The following is a 19,431-nucleotide window of genomic DNA, read 5'->3' on the forward strand; positions in this document are numbered from 1 at the left end:
AAGGTTGATAACCATTGGGCACTCATTAGACCCCAGTAGGTGCCATTTGTCCCAGTTTGCACAGTGTCTTAGAACTTAATTCTAAAGCCATGATTCTCTGAGGGGTTGAGAAGCATTTTCTAAATAGATCTTCTCCTACAAATAGCCCCTGGACCTGGAGGATCACAGAAAGTCACCAATGAACATTTTTTTTTTTTTTTCCTGCTGGAGGTCTTGAGCCTCTTGGTTGCATTGAGGCCAAAAGAGGATCTGTTACTCTCCTCCACTCCCCTACAGATGTACATACAACTTTGGGAAATCCCAGAGAGTTTGAAGCTACAATTCTATCACAAATGGCTTGCTACAAGCATGCTTTTGAAATGAATTATTTTTCCAGTTTTTTCACTTTAACCTCTGACCCAATAGTCATAAAAACAGAGGCATGGAGCCTGAGTTCTTTTCTCTCTGTGGACCATTCTGCATTTATCTTTTCCAATAGCTTCCTTTGCATCTGCTCTTTTTCGCTGGTACAAAGACAGAAATTTCCAAACAGAGCCTTTAAATAGTCCATTACTTTTTACTGATGTTATGCAATTTAGCTTTAAAGTCAAACTTTTACAGCAAACTGCTACTTGTGTGAATGCCTGTTTAGAAGTGATACTAATCTTTCCCTACTGGAAAAATAACCAACACTTAACTGCACCATAGCTACGATTACATCACAATAAATGTTCTACGCAGGACTAGAAACAGTTCCTCAAAGAAAAATGCTTGGGAACGGGTAATTGGAATGAACTATAAGCATTTTCAGAGCTCTGAAAGAAAGTGCAAGAAAAAAGATCTTTGATCTGCATCCCAGTATTTTTTCTTTGAAAGAACACTGCGCAAGGAATTCTGACATTCTCTGCATTCTAATGGAGACAATTTGGGAAGTAAGAGACTTATCTCTACGTGTGCCTCATTACTGCCATGATGGCACCGTTTATCAGGGATAAAGAGAGAAGATCGAGAAGGTAGTTCTTTCCTGGACAATTTTGTGCTCTGTCTCTTAAGTACTTTTCCTTTGCCATGCATGTGAATATTTTAAAGGCCAGAAAAGTCCCTCCAATGAAGCTGCAGATGGCCACAGGAAGCAAACAAGAATGCTAACAAACTCATTTTAAAAAGGAAAAGGGGAAGGAAGTGCCAAGATCTACACTGTATATCCATATTGATGTTGAGCCCATCTTGGCCTAGCTGGTAGAACCGGAAATTCTGAATATTAAGGGGTTGCAATGATCCCTAAGGGTAAAAATAATGTGTTTGTTACAACAGCAGCCACATCAACAATGAAATAGATATGAAACAAGATACTCCAAGAACACATTTAATTTCCTTGTAACAGGAATGTGTTAAGTTCATTATTCAGAGGACTTTGATTACCCTTCTCAAAGTTTTTTTGTGAGTTTAATTTTCAAGGCTGTTAACCAGTGATGTCAACTTAATCATAGTAAGCAACCAACCAACCCGTAATGTATGATGCCAATTGTTGGTTTCGCTTTAGTCTTGTATTAGACTTGAATTTCTTTGCTCATTTATAACTTTCTGAGGCAGGAAGGTTTCTGTGCAGCCACGTGCTTTCCCCCAGCTGGTATCTTTGTTCTCCAGTTTGCCATGGGGGATTGGAGGAACAGATATTTATGACTTTTTATCTCAGTATTAACAGTGCCCTTCAGTGATTTATGAAGCTGTGCTGTTGCCTTTTTAACCTTGATGTCCTTCTGATTATTGTTCTCAAACAGTAAGATTAACACAGTGGGGGCCCAAAGGTTTATAGTCAGTTTCTTGCATACAAATTCACCCAAATGTAGGTAAAATAGAGTCCTTGGTGGCATAACGACTTCCAGATGGAATGAACTGAGAACATCTAAGCATTTAACCGAAAGCACCCTTACATTTGTCACCACCAACATGGCATTTTCTGTAGAAAGTGTCCTCACACTAAAATTTCGTTATACTCTTGTATCTCAGCATTCAGTGAACCAGAATTCAAGAATGTCACGTACATCTTGTGCTAAAGTTCAGAACATTTGTTAGTATGCATTATATATGTGTTTGCCTTTTCTTCCAATGGGTGCTAATAATCTAGGATGAAGGTTTTTATGACATCACTGGGTTGTGGGAGCAACCCCAAGACCACCTGTGTGGACTATCTTGTTACATCAACAAGAAATGTCTTTATGGTTTCTGTTCCTGCTACTTGCATCCAAAAACATTCTTACGTGATACAGGAAGTGAGGTCTAGGGTGGAGGTAAGAACAGAAAGGTCTGTGGCAGCAGCAATGGCTGGTTGATTCTGTTAGGAAGTATTGCCCCAGAGACTGATGAAGGAATGGCCAATGCTGCTTGAGGCCTAGGAGCTGTTTCACCCATAGCTGCTTTGGCCTTCCACTCAGGGAAGACACCCAGGTTTTGTCAATATCATGACAGTGACATTAATAATGTTCAACAAAGGGGCAAGAATACAAGCAGTTAGTTGAATTCTTAGAGTCCAGTGAAAGAGTGTGTGGCAAAGCAGACAGCAGGAGAGTAAAAACAAAACTTACTTGTTTGCTTCCCTTTGTGGTTTAACTTGCCCAAACTGAATGGTTTAGAAGCACATCCTTCACCTGATAGTCTAACTTCCCGAGTCTTGTGGAACATACCTGTGTGAATGTGTAACTTGCATCTTCTGTGTGGAAGAGGACTCGGGGGGCATATAACCATGTGGGGGGATTTTCTTTCTTCCCAAGGGAGCTTATGACCAAGGCTGAACGCCCAGGGTAGCAGAGTTCCAGGTGAGGATTGACCAGCGGTAACCTGGTCCTCCAGTTTCCTCAACCACCATGTAAGCTGATGTTGTAGAAAGGGGTGTGTGTGTGTGTGTGTGTGTGTGTGTGTGTGTGTTTCTGTTCATAGCAAAGCCAGGTCAGCCTTAAAAGCAAGCTGACCAAAAAAACTATAAAACCTGGGGTGGATTACATTTCAGAGTGGTTCTTTACAACTGTTACCAACAGGCATTAGTCAGCTATTTCTAGTTTAACTAAAAAGTAAAAGGTATATTCAACTTTACCCTATTTTTCTTCTTATGCTAAACATTTAAGCTCCTTCATTTCTGCTATAATATTTTGACATGGTGATAAATCTATCAGTTTTAGCTTGAAACTTGATTTCTTCAATATACTCTGTCAGCAAATAGTTATTGGGTGTCTCCATACCAGTAAGTGAGTGAGTGAGTGACTGTGTGTGTCTGTGTAAGACAGAGGAAAGGTAAACTAGAGGTGGGGGGTGGGGGAAGGCGGGTGGAGAGAGAGAGAGAGAGAGAGAGAGAGAGAGAGAGAGAGAGAGAGAGAGAGGTGGCCAATAGCATCCTTTCAGGATCTCATACACACAAGTGAAAGCTGTGAATGAAGCTGCAGTTCAATTTGATTAGGAAAATACACTCTAAAACACTGAGGATGTGATGCCAGGCGAACTGAACCACTGGCTGGAGAACACTGAACAAAGATGAAATTGTTTCTGGATCTTAACCCACTCTTATACAGAATGTCTCCTTCTGACTTACTTTATCCCTCTTTCCCTTCCAACAGTCAGTGACAGGCTGAGTGGAACGTTATCCTGCCTCTCAGAGAAAGTTAACTAACTCATCAGTCACCAGGTGCGGTCACGCCTACTGCCTGCCTGCCTTTCCCTCTGAAGTCACAGAGACTCTTGAGAGAATCTTGAGCTGGCTTTGAAGCTGAGACCCCTTTGCACTGCCACTTTGGATGTCTTCACTGGGTAGCAAACTAGTCAACCCGCTAGGCTCTTGCTGTTTCTGAACAGGTTCTCTGAAGTTACTGGAGACCCAAGCGGTTTGCTAGATTTTGCATAAGCAATAAAACAGTGCATAAACCCTGTTGCCCAGCATCACTTAATACACCTGCTTCTGCTACTGCTCTTTGAAGAAGCCTCTGCGGAGGGCATTGCAAACTGCTCTGCACATTCGTATTCAACCCGTGTGCAGCACGCAGAGACCACGGCAGGCTGAGAGTCACAGGCCTGGTGCTGCCCGCCTCCAGCACTGTCTTCAGTCATTCCACTGTGCTCATGAAGAAGTCCAAGAAATAGAAAAACATAAAAAGCTATTGTCCATGTCCAGTGAGAAATGAAACGCACTGGACCAAGTATCACAACTTCCTTAAAATAATACAACACTTTATTAAGTTTGCATCTGATCCTGCTCATGGTTTGCAAAGTCATAAACCCCTTCAACAGCTTGAGCCATCGCTGCTCTGTTCTATTTAAACACATCCTTTTAAAAAAGCAATTTATTACAAACTCTCTATGGTTTCACCTTATCTAAAACACTTAATTCAGTCCATCTCCTGCTTTGCTTTGTAATGTTGGAAGCAATCAGAAAATTGGAAGCAATTTATTAATAACAGAACATGCCCTACAGCTCTGGCCTATGAAAACAGTTTCTGAATCACAATGTAGCCACAAGTCAAATTCTGAAAAGAATTAATGGCACATCTCATAGTTCTTTTATTGCCAGCTGATTCATTCCAGATTTGATTGAGGCTCCTAAGTTACAGGTATGGTCTCTTTCGGTGTTTCCAGGGTAGGAAACACATTGTATTGTACCAGTAACTTTGTTCCAGCTCCCTGAAATACAGTCACTTCTACCACCATGAAAATTACAAAGCAAGGAAGGATCCAGCATAGTCTTCTGGAAAAAAGTAACAGAGAAGAAATGTCTCACAGTTAAATGAGTAAGGAGTTCTGCCTACACAAAGGCCATAACCAAGTGATTTGGTTTGGGGCAGACAAGCTAGACTTGTGCATAGACATGGTATTCACTGTAGATGACCAAGTCATGCAGGCATCTGATCTCCTTAACCACAACCTTTCTCCAGAACCTCTCTCAACCTGCTCTACCCTCAAGCCTTCTCAAGGGAAGAGAGAGAAAGCGATCAAAATGCTTAAGCCCCCAGGAAAGAAAACTCTTTTCTGCACCACAGCGTACTCCTCTATAAAGTGAAAGCATGGACCAGATAGATTAGGGTCTCTTCTAGCTGTAGCACTGTGGGATTCTTTAGGGCTATGGCCTAAGAGTGAGGCCAGATGAGGGGCTGGGCATCTGGGATCACTGATAGGGGGATCAGGAATAGCCAATCTTGAGGATCCTTGTGGTTAAAAGAAACTAATTCAAGATCTCCTCAAGGGAAAACAGATGAATTATATAATAGATGGCCAAGAATGGACAGTCCAGTACGCGGCACCAAGCAGATGTTTGACACCAATTCCTTTGCTGAAAGCTCACTGGAATGGCTAGCTCTTGGTGCATGTTTTTAGTTCAATTCAGCAAATTGGCTAGTTGGCCAGTGGAGTTCTGAGATTCACAGCCACGCTGCATCCCATTCCATCTCATCCTATCCCACTCCGTAAGGTAGGGATCTGCCAAACCTGAGCTTTCTCTTCAGATACCTGCCCCAGCAAGAGGAAGGACACATCTAACTACGGAAGAAAAAAATAGGCTGGATATAGTGGCTCATGCCTGTAATCCCAGCACTTTGGGAGCACAAGGCAGGCAGATTACAAGGTCAGGAGATCAAGACCATCGTGGCCAACATGGTGAAACCTCGTCTCTACTAAAAATACAAAAATTAGCTGGGTGTGGCAGCATGAGCCTGTAATCCCAGCTACACAGGAAGCTGAGGCAGGAGAATCGCTTGAACCAGGTAGTTGGAGGTTGCAGTAAGCCAAGATCACACTGCTGCACTCTGGCCTGGCAACAGAGCAAGATTCTTTCAATAAATAAACGAATGAATGGATGAATGTAGGAAGTGGCATGGATGAGCCATAAAACATCATCCTAAGCAAAAGCAGCCAGCCACAAAAGGCCACACAGTGTGAGATTTCACTTACACCAAATGTCCAGAATAGGCAAATCCATAAAAACAGAAAGTACATTAGTGGTTCCCATGAGCTGGGAAAGGGGAAAATGAGGAGTGACTGCTAAGTTTCTTTTGGGGTGATAAACTATTCTTGAACTCGTAGAGATAGTTACACATCTCTATGAATATATGAAAAACCACAGAACTGTATACTTTAAAGGGTGAATTATATTTCGGTAAAATTATTAAAAATACAAAAAGAGGAAAAATGTAGAAAATGGCATGATAACAAAAAAAAAAAAAACAAAACAAACAAAAAAAAAACTGGAGAAGTGAAAGATACTTGAATTCCTGTCCCACTGGCTGTGTGATCCTGAGCAAATTGCTCAACTTTTCTGGGTCTTAGATTCACCAACTGTCAGGTGGGGATATTATCTCTTTGTGAATCTTCTAAACTAACTATGAGGATGATACTGTTCGGAACTAAAGGCTGAATTCAAGGACTACCTCATTCTGAGAAAGATAGAAACAGTGTACAAAGTAACCTGTACTACCATATCTGGGCCAGCCTTCAGAGGCAGGTACAGACAGTGAATGGGGCAACTCCTGGTGAGCATCCAAGATAAGTTTCCATGTCTAGTACTGGTTCCTTGAAGATGGTTATGCTGACTGCACTTCTCACTCTCTTGCTATATCTCATAAGAAAACAGGCAGCCTGCTTCTACATTTTACAAGGGAGGATGCTAAGCCCTGAGATATTAAGTATCTTTCAAATTACCAAACGGGAAGAACCTAGAACATGGGGGTTCTCTCCCCTAAGGGAACTGAATATACCTTCCATTAGACAAGTAAAAAAAATAGGGTTTGAGGTGTTGAGTCCTTTTGTACAGTGTGCTAACAAACCTTTGCCTAGTTTGGACATTAGAACCTAAGTTGGCCAATCTTTTCGGAAGGAAGGAAGGAAGGGAGGGAGGGAGGGAGGACAGCACACTCTTTCAAAGGCTGTAGATTCAGATTTTTTGTTTCAGGAGTATATAAGGAAGGCAGATTTCTTTTTCAGAGTTCAAAGGAAATGGTATGTTTTGTTTTCATACTTCGTTTCATTTTCACTTGGGAAAAATGCCCCAGCTTTGAAGCCTCTGTTTAAACTCATTAGGAAAACCATCAATGACAGAAGCTTTCATGCAATCGTAGTGGGAGGAATTAGTGTTATGGGAGAGCTGGATCAATCTTCAAATGTTTCAGCTATGGAGATGGGAGGTCAGCACTGGCTGCTCGTTCAGCTGGAAAGTTAACATAAACAAATATTTCACTCACTGGGAGAGTCTGAGGGAAAGACATTTGATATTCCCCATCTGAATACTTCCTCAGAAGATACATGAAAGAGATGGTTGCTTCTTGAGAACTAAGTGGTCAACTGCTTGGCAAAATGTCTTATCTCGAAGAGCAAGGTGTTTGTTCTTTTAGTGTCTGGAAAGGAAAGAAGGTAGGGATGTGAACATTCACGGCATAGAATCCCTTCCTGTGTAATTCTCATTCACTGAAGTTGACATGGAAACCCTTTTAATAGAGCTGGTATTAATGTATGAAGATAGATTTTTGTGACATCCGAATCTTTTTTAAAGTTTTTATTTATTTATTTATTTTATTTTGAGATAGAGTCTGAGTCTGTTGCCAAGGCTGGAGTACAGTTGCATAATCTCAGCTCACTGCAACCTCCACCTCCCAGATTCAAGCAATTCTCTTGTCTCAGCCTCCTGAGTATCTAGGATTACAGGCATGTGCCACCACACCCAGCTAATTTTTTTGTATTTTTAGTAGAGATGGGGTTTCACCATGTTGGCCAGGCTGGTCTCAAACTCCCAGCCTCAGGTGATCTGCCTGCCTCAATTTCCCAAAGTGCTGGGATTACAGGCATGAGCCACTGTGCCTGGCCTTATTTTAAAGTGCTGTAACCTGTTGAAGTCTCCTTTGTCAAAGATAGAATGTGGAGTTTTGTTTTTTTCACTTTATTCATAGAGCATATTCCATAGCCCTTCTGATCCATTCAAAATGAGGTTAAGAGTGAGAGATTAAGGACTGCAGACAGAATGTCTAAAAGGAAGCTAACAGGAGAGGCCTGGTGGCAGGACTAAAGATGGGAGCAAATGGAGGACACTGGAAGATTAACAGAGACCCCTGCTACTCCTAACAAAGTCATTCTGGGGGGAAAAAATCTTAGAAAATATCCTTCATGCCTACAACATAGCATGGATTAAACAGTTTGTGATCTCTATCTGTAAAGGATGACTCAATATTTTCATTTTCCTTACAAGCATTGCATATGGGGGTGGATGCAAATATACACAGGTAGAAATGGAAAGGTATATCCACACACACAAGTATATGCCTGTGTGTGTGCACACGTGTGTGTGTGTGCACAGGCACTGGAGCTTGAGTGCGTGCACTCACTTAAATAAAACAATAGAGGAATAAAGGGGCTATGACATTAAACTGAGTAGAAGCACTGGGCCTCATTCCTACCAAGACCATCCCAAGGTCAAACTAGAGCCTATTATTTTAAATCTCAGGGAAATTAAGCAGGCATAGACGTAAGAAAACACAAGCTGTGGTTAACTTTCCACTTCTTTCTACTAAGAGTGGATGACCAAGCATTTTTGTGACATCTAGTCCTCGCTATCCCTTAGCTCATGAGAAAATAAGGTATAAAACTAAACTAGCCAAGGTATGAAGCCATCCCTTCCCAACTTAATGAGCAACTAACTAATCCAAAAGGAAAACAGCCATTACTTACACAGCCATAATGTAGATGCAACATGGCATATAAATCAGTAACTCTTGTATTGCAAAACAGACAAATAGATTAATGCATGTTGCAAAGGATGGGTGAAGAGATCGATTAGGTTACTGATTCAGACCATGAACTTTCTCTCAATATACTGCATTTAACTTTTAAATAAGGTTTAGGAGAACCTGTAACATTTTGCTCACTGACAGAGCTATATTTTACTAAGGGCAGAAATTGGTTAGTCTATAAAAATTAAATTATGCCCCTTTCACTGTATCTAGTCAAGAGGAAAAACTCTAATTACAAGATTGCACTGTCAAACAAATGCAAATTCACATTCTTTATTCCCTGGTTTAAAAATTCATACTGGAGGGGGCTTCTATTCTGAAATGAAAATCAATATTTCAAATATTTTGCAGAATGCAATGACAAGCAAGAGCAAAAGAAGTGTCATTGTCAAGGGTGCTAGTAAATAGACACCAACTCATTAAGTGCAGAGCTGGTGAGAACAAGTCATTCGTTATGCAAACATTTAAATATCAATTAGTAAGGACAATGAAAGAAGCTGAAGCAAACCTTCCCTTCCCCACAGCCATTGCCTTATTATTCCAAAAATGACCAAAGGGAAAAAGAGTGGTGGATAATAATCTCAGCACCTAATAGGAATGTCACTCTGGGGAATAGGTAAAGGTTAATTTTAAATGTACTTCCCAATTGAAAATTAAATGTATATGCCTCGAAATTCGTAAGAGCTGAGTTTGCAGACTTAGTCTAGAAAACTGAAGGCTGACGCATATTGCACGGCTGGTATTTTTTTTGGAAGGAGAACACCTTTCATTACTGCTTAATGTCAGACTGGCTTACTTAGTTCATTAAATTTTCTTAGTCGATTTAAAGCCCTGGTTTTTCTATACCCATAAAAAATGCCAGTCCGCATAGCACTCAAACTTAAAAATCTCATGAGTTATTTCTCAGATTCTTTTGACATCCACTTCATGGCCTGTCTACCTGGACTGTTAGGTGAACTTGGTGGACATGAAAAATGGTCTAAACCCTTTGAACTTGGCCTGGGCTATCTTTTCAGGCAGACCTGGCCGGATATTTGACGACATGCTGGCTGTGTGGTATTAACTGCAAAGGTGCTGCCCGGGGAAGCCGGCTTCAAGTGCCTCTTAGTAACAGTTGGCTGGTGAACTTGGACCAAGCATCTAATTTTTCTGGACCTTGTTTTCTTCCACTAAAACACAAAAAGGTTTGTCCAGATCAGTCCTCAACTCGGGTCATCCCAGAATCACTGGGAAGTTTGTAAAAGACCCATGGCCAGATATACTACAGATTTACGAAATGGGTTTCTTTAAGCGGGAATCCAGGCATGTGGAGCTAAGCAAAACTCCCAGCAAGATTCTAACATGTATCTTTAGGAGTTACTGGGTTCTTTCAGCTCTAGTGTGCTAAGATTCTCAGTACAACATATATTATTGATCAAACTTAAAAGAAATTCTGACTTCAATTCTTAATAGCATCATTTAACAGGCATTACTTTCTCTGGAGTGGAGCTGTTGACCATGTAATAGAATTACATGCTGACTGGCTGTGGCATGAGCAAACAAGATCTTGAAAGAGGACCACCAGATTTTGTGAGATACTACATGTACAACACCCAGAAAAGAGCCAGATGCCTGGGCACACAACAAGAGTTAGCTCTTGTTACTGTGATGATTACACTGCAATTGTGATCACTTGATCAAAGTTTTAGGTTTGCTTTCTATCCTTGTTGGCAAAAAATTAATTTGGTCTCTAGTAAGTGCATGGACATAAAAATGGAAGTGCCTTGGAGGTATGAACTCTCCTGGACATGGCTCTTTTGATGCAGAAACAAATTCATTTAGCTTGCTTCTATGGCGTTTAGGCTTAGAATACCTTGCTTCCACGTGCACAGACCCAGACCTCACATCCTTCCCTTCATAACTTTTGAGTTCATCAGCTGCTTCTGTTTGTCAAAATTCACAACTGAAACTGCCTTATACTTGATTCTGTCTCTACCTGTTGGCCTATGGCCTGTGGCCAGAGCGACCTGGCTTGGAGACATGGTGCCCACCTTGCCTGAGCTTACAGAACACGAACGACCTTAGGCAAGCACTTGAAGACTGTCTGTGCTGAAGCTCCTGTGGGTAAAATGGAAGTTAAAATGCCTGCTCTGCTTCTTCTCCAGAGTGGTTTCGAGGACAGAATGAAGCAAGATGAAAAACAGCGCTTTGAAAATGAAGTGTGCGGTACTCATCTTAGACACACTTTTAGAGAAAAAGAAATGTGTCTCAGAAAAAGGACCTCTTCTGACTCGAATTTAGCTTACATCCCTTTCCCAACCATATCCCAGGTGATAAAACATGACACCCAGGTAAGCAGTGACCTTGCGGACTCTGAAGAAGTTCTCAACGGGTCTACTGTACATTCTCATTTTGTCTGGCTCTAAACTACTGGCTCAAGAAAGCTGCAAATATTTGAACATAACAATAAAGGGTTAGCAGTGATTCTGGTTAAAATCCACAGCAGTCCTTCTGGTAGAAGGGCAGTAAATTTTTTGCTCAGGTAAAATGTAGGAAGGAAACACAAGCAGGAAAAAAAAATTGTTCAAATTATCCCTATCAATCTTAACTAAAGAATGGTCACTAAGTTTGTTTTGTTTCGTATTATTAATAGCCCAAATCCCATGTGCCAAAATAATGCTTGCTGCATTTCTCCGGACAAGTTACCCTTGAGAGCAAATATGTTCAAGGCTTCCCAAAAGAGCGATTTTGGTGCAACAAATAATGACCTATAAAAAACAGCTCTTAACAACTGCACACACACCACATCACAGCACAGTGACAAGCTAACATCTGCTTTCCAAATAGCCATGAGGATAGCAATACGACATTTCCAGGCCCTTCTCTGAGAAGAAACGACTTTCCCAAGGTGCTGGCTTTAAAACTAGAGTCCTTTCGTTGACCTGCCAGTGGGTAAAGGGAATCATGTAACAGTTCTAATCACTTCACCAGGCTCTGCGGGCAGTTCACAGAACTAAAGAGAAGTGGGGGCTTTGGTTCATTCAGTATCAGCCATCAAGTTATGCTATTTCCCATCTTCTGAATATCCTTAAAATGGCAAGGTCTGTGTTTATGGTTTTGACCTTGGAACTGAAGCAACAGCTCTACCTATTCTCCCAAAGTTCCAGTTATACTTTGGGGAACTTTGACTTCTGATCAGACATCTGGAGTAGGGAGTAGGGGGAGGGTTGGAAAATTCTACCTCAGTGAGAAGACTCTTGGTCAGCTAGAGGGGGTGAGGGCTATCCCACGAGACGCCTCCTTTCCTCAGAGAATGCTCAGGCCCTCTTCTCAGCCAGCCAGCAGCTAAGCTGGTAGGGCTGAGAACGACATTCCTTTGAAAGATCTTGGCAATTTGTGCCTGGAAGTTGATGCATTAGTTCTAAAATTAAATAAAGATCCTGTAGTGTTCTTCAAGGAAATATGGTGTGCCTCTATGACAAAACACATTTTTCAAGCTCTGACCTCTGGGAACTTCAACTAGCTCCATATTTCAGGCTGACAATGCTCACAGGCTACTGTCTAGTTGCCCAAGCCAAGGCTGGTTAGCCATATATTTTCCACATCCATCAGCTTTTAGCATAGGGAGGTGAAGGGAGTAAATAAAAAGAGGAGAACCACTAATTTAAATGCATTTCCCCTCCCAAGACCCTTCGGGGAAAGCCCTGGTAATTAACTCTAATGAGATTAAAGTAACTTGGAACTCTTCATTTTCCCAGCGCTGTAAAAGTAAATCTGCGATAACCGGTGTGTGGGTATTAAATCAAAGTCAATCCTTTTTCCTGTTACTTAATGGCCCCCTCACTCCCACCCCACAGCCCAGGCTTAAGAGCGAGGGGGAGCCGCCAGGCTCTTACCGGCACTTTGCTCCATCACTTCTTTCTGACACATGTCTTGAACGTTCACGGTGCAGTTGACGATGAACTCGGGGGAGGAGCAGTCGTTGTTCAGCTGGAATTCTTCACACTGGTAGCACTGGATTTGCAGCGCAAGGCCTGCGAGACAAACGCAGTCGGGTTCAGATCTGGCCCCCACAGAGCCCACCCCGGAAACCTCGACCATGTCACGTCCCAGAGCAGAGCGCAGTGGCTCCTGGCCTCTGGGAGGCTTGGGGCTCTGCACTCCTGGGTCTCCGCGAAGGGCCTGAAGTGGCTGAAGCCGGCAGGGGGCGGCGCGGGTACCTAGGGTCCTGAAGGAGAAAGTGGAATAGTGCCCACGACCCCTGGACCCCGGCTCTAAACACAAAAAGCCCATCCAAAACCACCCCAGGCCTTTTCCCAAGAAGTTGAAGGGAGGGTGGGGGGACGGTACCACCCCAAGAGCGAAGTAGCTCTGGAGACAAGAGTTAGCTCCAGCCTAAGCCAAAGGATTTGCCTAATTGCTAATTGGTTACAAATTACTTAATTACTATTTTGGCACCATTCATGATTACATTCGCAGACGTCGTTTCGGTTTTTATTTATTTAATTTTTAAAATCAGCGTTTCTGTTACCAGGGCTCTGAGGATCCCTGAGCGACCACCTGGGAACAAGGGTGGAGGCGCCAGACGCCAAGTGTTGCTGCGCCGCAAGTCCCCGAGCACGGGTCGGCGGCTCTCCTCCAGAGCCGTCCCCGCGGCGACCCGGGTGGCCACAGAGGGCGGGAGAGGGCGTTTGTGCTCGCCTGCACCCTGGACCCCGACCTCACGGCCCTTTCTTCCAGGCCCTGGCTTTCAGGGCAACGGTTCAGCTAGGGCGGGTGGTCGGGATCCCAGCTCTGCAGAGCTTAGTTCGGGAGCCAGCAGGCGAACTGGTGAGAGGACGCGAGACATTTGTGCCCTGGTCGCTTCGGCCTGGCTGTTTTCGCTGTACGCGCTCCGGTCTAGACCCAACTGCCCGAGCTCCCCCAGCCCCATATCTATCGCACTTGGAGCGCAGCAACTCAGCCTCGGTGCGGCTGCAGGCTGCTCACCTGTCGGCGGCGCCACTCCCACGGGGTGCCGGAGGCGCCAGACAACTTGCGGGGTTCGGGAGATGTCGCCCCCTCTCCCTCACCGAGACCCCAGCACCGCTCGGACTCTCCCTCCTCCCAAGCCCAGCTTCTCCCGACCGTGCAGCCGGAGCAGCGGCAGCCCGGGGTCCCGCAAACCCGCCGCTCCCGCTCTCCTCCTGCAGCGCGGGACTTGGACGCGTTCCCAACCGCGCGCCCCGAGGCACCAATCGCCGCCGCCCAACTCCCGCTGGGCAGCCCCGGCGCAGGGCCGGCCGGGAGGTGGGCGCCCTGGGGGCAAAAGAGCCGGCGGGTAGATGGGTCGTGCGCACCTGGCCCTGGCTGCGGGGCTCTGAATATTCTTACCTGGAAGCAAGAACAATCCGCAAAAAGTTGCCGCGGTGCCTAGGACCCACATCCTCCCGGAGTCCCGCGGCCGGGAGCGGACCGGTGCATCAGAGAAGGCGACCGCAGCGGAGGCTGCCCGGGCCACAGCGGCTGTGGCTGCCGAGGCTGCTGGGGCCCGCGCTGCTGCCGCGGAGCCGACGGTCTGTGCCGAGAGGAGCCGCAGGTGCTGCTCGCGGCTCCTGCATCGCCCGCGCTCGGGCTCCGGGCTGCGGGTCTCGGCTCCTCCCGCTCGTGCTCCCGGGCCGAGCGCCGCGCCTCCGGAGTTGGTGGCTGAGACTGAAGGAACTACTGGCGATCCGGAGCACCCACAAAAGTCTCGCCTTTTCTCCCCACCTCCCACTCCAGGCACCACGTGACGGCTGCCGAGTTGGGGTGGGGGTGGCGGCCGGCGGGCGGGGAAGGCTGGGACCATCTCTCTAGATCCCCACCCCCTTCCTGCCTTCCTCCTCTCCCGCCTCCGCACGTTCCAGGGAAAGGGGCGCCGGGGGGTGCGGGAGGACTGGTGGTTTTCAGAGGTGGGGAGGCTGGAGGTTGGGGAGCGGCGAGGAAGGCGCAGCAGGTGCCGTGGGGACCTGCCGGGTGCGGACTAGCATGGGAGGACGGCGTGGCCAGCTGGCCCTTCGCGCATAGGGACGCACCCTCCCGGCTCCGCGTCTTCTGAGCTTTCCAGGACTGGCCGGTACCCTAACGACTGGGCCCGGCCCACACAACTGAGGGTGTCCCGCTGCGGGCCGCGGGAGCCTGGCGCCCCGGGAGGCTGTCAGGAGGGGCGTGTGTTCCCGTGCGCCTGGCAAAGTTCCACACCCGCAGGCTCCCTACGGCGTCCTGTGCAGCCGCGCCTCCTCTTCCTCCGAGAAAGCCTTCAGTCAAGACCTAGCTCGGCTTGGCCGGTCTGGGTGGGGGGTGTGGTAGGGACACTGCCCTGACTGTCGTGCTTGCCCGGGCCGTGCTCCCGCTTCTCCCGCCTGCGCGCACCGCCGGAGGGTGCATTGACACCGCCCTGGTCGCCTAGCCTAGGAGAACGCCGTCCCGGGGACACCTGCCGCGAGATTCCACCAGAAAGCAAATCAGGGTGGAAAAGAGGGTTGCTCTCCTCCATTCATGGTCTCTAAAATGCCGGCCAGCTCCATCCTACTCTCCCCAAAGCCACCGATTATTAGTATAAACTCCCACGTCCTCTCTTGAAAGGCCATCCCAGCCTCGGACTCGGCCTCGAGCTGCTCCCCACACCCCTCAAATTCCTCCTGTTTCTGCAAAGTCCAAGAGACCCACCTGGCGTACTCACCGGGATGCCCCGGTTCTATTTTCGCCTTCCTTGCCGAGCCTTGCAGCAGGTGGTGCGGGAGACCGATTGTCCGCCGGAGCGCGTTGGTGCCCCCGCCCCCAATCCGCACATTCCCACCCCCTTTCCCCACATCCTTAGGGAGCATCCATTTCAGCGGAAATCGCCTCCTAAGCTTTGCCCCTCTTCACTCTTTTCTCCCGCGGCCACCTCTGGGGGCAGCTCTCTCAGACCGGGACGCTGATCATTAATTTCTGCATCCTGCCAGCAGAGCTGGTCTGGAGGGGGCTTAAATGACTTTCTTTGTAATTCCTTTGCAGAGATCGTTCCATAGCCGCCTCAGGCTCTTTCTCGCCCCTCTTCATTGCTGTTGGGTGAACCCCTCGGGAAGACTGAAATGCTTTGACATGACTCACCTGTCTGCTGACTCTCATCTTAGAATTGGCTAAATTACCATCTGTAGAGCAAAAGGGCTAGTTTATTTATTCCTCCGGGGAATCCATCCTAGGAGCACCTGTGAGTCAGGAGTCAAGTAACTGGGCCAAAAGGTCCTTGAGCAAGTTCTTTTCAGTATTCAGAGGGTGCAATTGTGATATAACTTTTATTCAGAAAGGAAACAAAAGGATTTTTAAAGTCTGAAAGACAAGGATATTTTACATACTTTTCGTTTAAGATAAAATATAACAAATTGCACAAATTAACCAAATAACACTGATCATACAATACTTTTTAAAGAAACAATTATGTGCTAAAGTAGGCATATAGCTCCTAAAAATATTTCTATTGTGCCTAGTTTACAAGCTCCTGTACATAAGCAATTATAAATAGTTCACATCTAGAAAAAATACACATAACCTTTAAAATAGAATTTATCCTTACATATAAACAGTCTTCGTAGAAAAAAGGATATTAAAAAGAATTCTTCGTAGCACCAATACTTTTATTTTTAAAAAGTGAGCATTGCAAATAGAAATTTGCTTTCATTTTTAACAGTGCCCAGATTTTAATAAAAAGAGCAAGAAGATAAAAAATAATATTCAAGATCACAGAGAAGCACTAAGTAGAAGACAATCTAAATAAATGTCTGGAAAAAAAATTGGTATTGGAAATAGGATTTGGTCATTTCTGATACAATGTCACACTCTGTGTCCACACTTCAGGACCCTTTTCATTTCAGCAGAAGCAGAATTACACCTGTTACTATCACCTGAATCTCTGGCAACGAATCTGAAATTGCACTAAAATGAACATTTCTATCAAATGGATACGAAATGGAGATGAAGAGGAACCCTCTGGTTTTTTTTTTTTTTTTTTTTTTTTTTTTGGCAGGCCCTGTTGTAGGTTTACAGCGTGTACCCACAAAAATTTTGAGGACTAGGACAATGAACTTCACAAAAACTTAAGTTGGGATTTTAAAAAATATATATTATCATCAACTTCTAAGATTTAGCACATTATTTCAAGAGCATGGCACTGATTCCATTTATTGCTGTCTTTTTTTGCTACAAATATAATTTCTCTTCCAAAGTATTTACAACTTCTGTACAAATATTCAAAAAAAGTGCAAAATTAAGGATTCTGTATCATAGGTGTGTTTATGCTTAATCCTCTTGAAATGCAATAAATGGAGTCTATCTTTATTGCCCTGTCAGAGCATAAGCTCTGGTGGATTGCCTGCTGTGAATTTGACAATGAAGGCTCTGGTACTGCAATAGTATATTGTCCTCTCTACAGAGTGGCTCACCCCCCACCCACCCCCATCATTTCTTAAGTGCTCCAGTCCTAGCTCACTAAGGGAAGAAAAGTCCTTTATACATCATTTGAACCTTGACTGGCACAGGAAGAGAAGCTATCATATAAAGAATCACTCAAAGATTCCAAGTTGTCTACCCCAGGCCTATCTGAACTACTCAAAGATGTCTCTTCATTTTTTTCTTTTTCTTCCTTTCGTCCTTCAACCTTGCTCAGAGAATTCTTTTCTTTTTCTAATAAAATCACAGTATTGCTGTTAAACTTATTGAATGACTCCAGGGAAATTTTCGATAATCTATTCTCAGGATCGTCTTTTGTTTCTTCAAGTTGTTTCAATTTCTGCAATAAAAAGAAGAAAATATTAGAAACATATTTCTTTGGAAAATCAAGTTATCCTATCCAATATTCAATTACTGTCTGTATAAAGTACAGTTTAAAGGGATAGAGAAAACCTACAAGTCTTTAACAATCTTCTAGTATAATTAAATGTAATAATAAAGCAAATTTTAGGGATAAATCAGGACTTTAATCATTTTACTGAGATAAATAGGTCCCAATTTGCAAACCAGTTAAATGCCACTTAATTTCATTTTAAATGGATCCATTTGAAAGTTGTTCAGGTAAAGTGCCTTATTTTTCTTCATCAAAGTTTCAAACTCCTCTCTTTCCTTGCTAAGTATTAGTTGCACTTTTTTTTTTTTTTTTTTTTTTTTTTTTTTTTGAGACGGAGTTTCGCTCTCGTTACCCAGGCTGGAGTGCAATGGCACAATCTCGGCTCACCGCAATCTCCGCCTCCTGGGTTCAGGCAATTCTCCTGCCTCAGCCTCCTGAGTAGCTGGGATTACAGGCACGTGCCACCATGCCCAGCTAATTTTTTGCACTTTCAGTAGAGACGGGGTTTCACCATGTTGACCAGGATGGTCTCGATCTCTCGACCTCGTGATCCACCCGCCTCACTTTTTCTAAATAAGAGTAGGGATTGAATTTCAGCCAGAAGTTATAGTAATATATATATATATATTTTTTAAAGACATAAAAATCCCTTAACTTGCCATTTTTGAATGCATGTTAAGCTTATTAGAAGCATTGCCATTTTTGTATTTTGTCCCTTTACAGGACTTCAGACATTTGGAAGAGATCTCCAGGTTTTTGGGTATAGATCCCAGAAGGCCCAAGGGCTTAAAAATCAAAGTGACAGGTGTACAGCTGAGTAACCACTCTGCTCGAGAAGGTGTAGTAATACCAATTTATACAGGGATATTACTGTTATTAACACCCAGTAGGACGTTATAAAACACTGCAACCAAAATCAACAATTATCATAGGTAAACCCTGTAAATGTGAATATATTCTGTTGGCTCCTAAGGGCTAAGGAGGGAGGCGCAGATGCCAAAAACAACGAGAAGAACAGAGGTGTAAAAGTGTCTGTAATGTTTCTCATCTTCTTTTCCTCTTTCCAGCAGATACCCCATCCAAACACAAGAAAGCAGCAGGCCCAGGGGCTTAGAGATGGTAATAAATGCTACCATTCATTAAGCATCCACTACGTAAAAGACACTTAACAGATTCGAGCAGCTTTTTCACAAACCTGCAAAGTAAACGTCCCCATTTTAAAGAGAAGCAATACAAGGCTCAGAGTGACAGAGATATTTGCCCAAGGTTGCCCAGCAAGTGGCAGAGATCAGGATTTGAATTTCTGTCTGGCTGCCTACATGTTCTTATTCTTTCCATTAAACCATGTTCTTATGTAATAAAGGACAAAATGTCCTGTTTTTCATTTTGTTACCCAAAAATTCCATTTAAACAACTTGCCAAACCTTCTCTAACATGTGCAGTTCCACTGTGCACCAAGCTCCTACCCCCAACATTGTCAGGCTGGACTTACAGGGTTGCAGTGAGGATACTGTTTTTATTGGGGAAAATAGATAGAGCCAAAGCCTATGGATTCTCACATGCTAAATATTTAACAGAGAAGAGAGAGATGGAAGTGGCTTCTGTGTCCCAAGAGCAGACCTGGGCAGAATTTCTCTGCTATAGGAAATGGTATAATTCCATGGGAATATTTAAAAATCATCCTAGATCTAGTGCTTATTTCATTATACTATTAACGTGCAGAAGTATTACTCACGGAGCTAATTTTCAATCTCAAACAGCTACCCTGAAACCAGAGGCGGGCTAAGGAATAGACTCCTAGCTGATTACAGAAAAGTGGCTCCATAATTAGAAATAACTCCATCCAAGAGCCCCTTTTAATACTGTGCCAATTTGCCT

At 44.3% G+C, this 19,431-nt stretch overlaps 2 protein-coding genes across 15 annotated transcripts in view; both read right to left on the minus strand.

The window, feature by feature from the left end:
* The window catches only part of LYPD1 (LY6/PLAUR domain containing 1), a 35,681-nt gene extending 20,934 nt beyond the window's left edge, over positions 1-14,747 (minus strand). The window contains exons 1-3 of one of the 2 annotated variants that reach the window (XM_010342152.3): positions 14,251-14,381; positions 14,085-14,123; positions 12,608-12,745 (exon numbers count right to left, since the gene is read on the minus strand). In XM_010342152.3, the coding sequence (XP_010340454.1) occupies positions 12,608-12,745; positions 14,085-14,123; positions 14,251-14,311 (238 nt within the window). In that variant the 5' untranslated portion in view covers positions 14,312-14,381. Of the gene's footprint in view, positions 1-12,607; positions 12,746-14,084 lie in introns of both variants that reach the window. The other variant, XM_010342151.3, reaches the window with a different exon arrangement.
* Positions 14,748-15,578: 831 nt separating this feature from the next.
* NCKAP5 (NCK associated protein 5) overlaps positions 15,579-19,431 on the minus strand; it is a 986,396-nt gene continuing 982,543 nt past the window's right edge. For 12 of the 13 annotated variants that reach the window (XM_074399885.1, XM_074399884.1, XM_074399883.1 and 9 more), the window contains one exon: positions 15,579-17,499. In XM_074399885.1, the coding sequence (XP_074255986.1) occupies positions 17,218-17,499 (282 nt within the window). In that variant the 3' untranslated portion in view covers positions 15,579-17,217. The remainder of the gene's footprint in view (positions 17,500-19,431) is intronic. The other variant, XM_039480033.2, reaches the window with a different exon arrangement.

Source organism: Saimiri boliviensis, chromosome 5 (assembly GCF_048565385.1).
Source record: "Saimiri boliviensis isolate mSaiBol1 chromosome 5, mSaiBol1.pri, whole genome shotgun sequence".
NCBI classification, from domain to species: Eukaryota; Metazoa; Chordata; class Mammalia; order Primates; family Cebidae; genus Saimiri; species Saimiri boliviensis.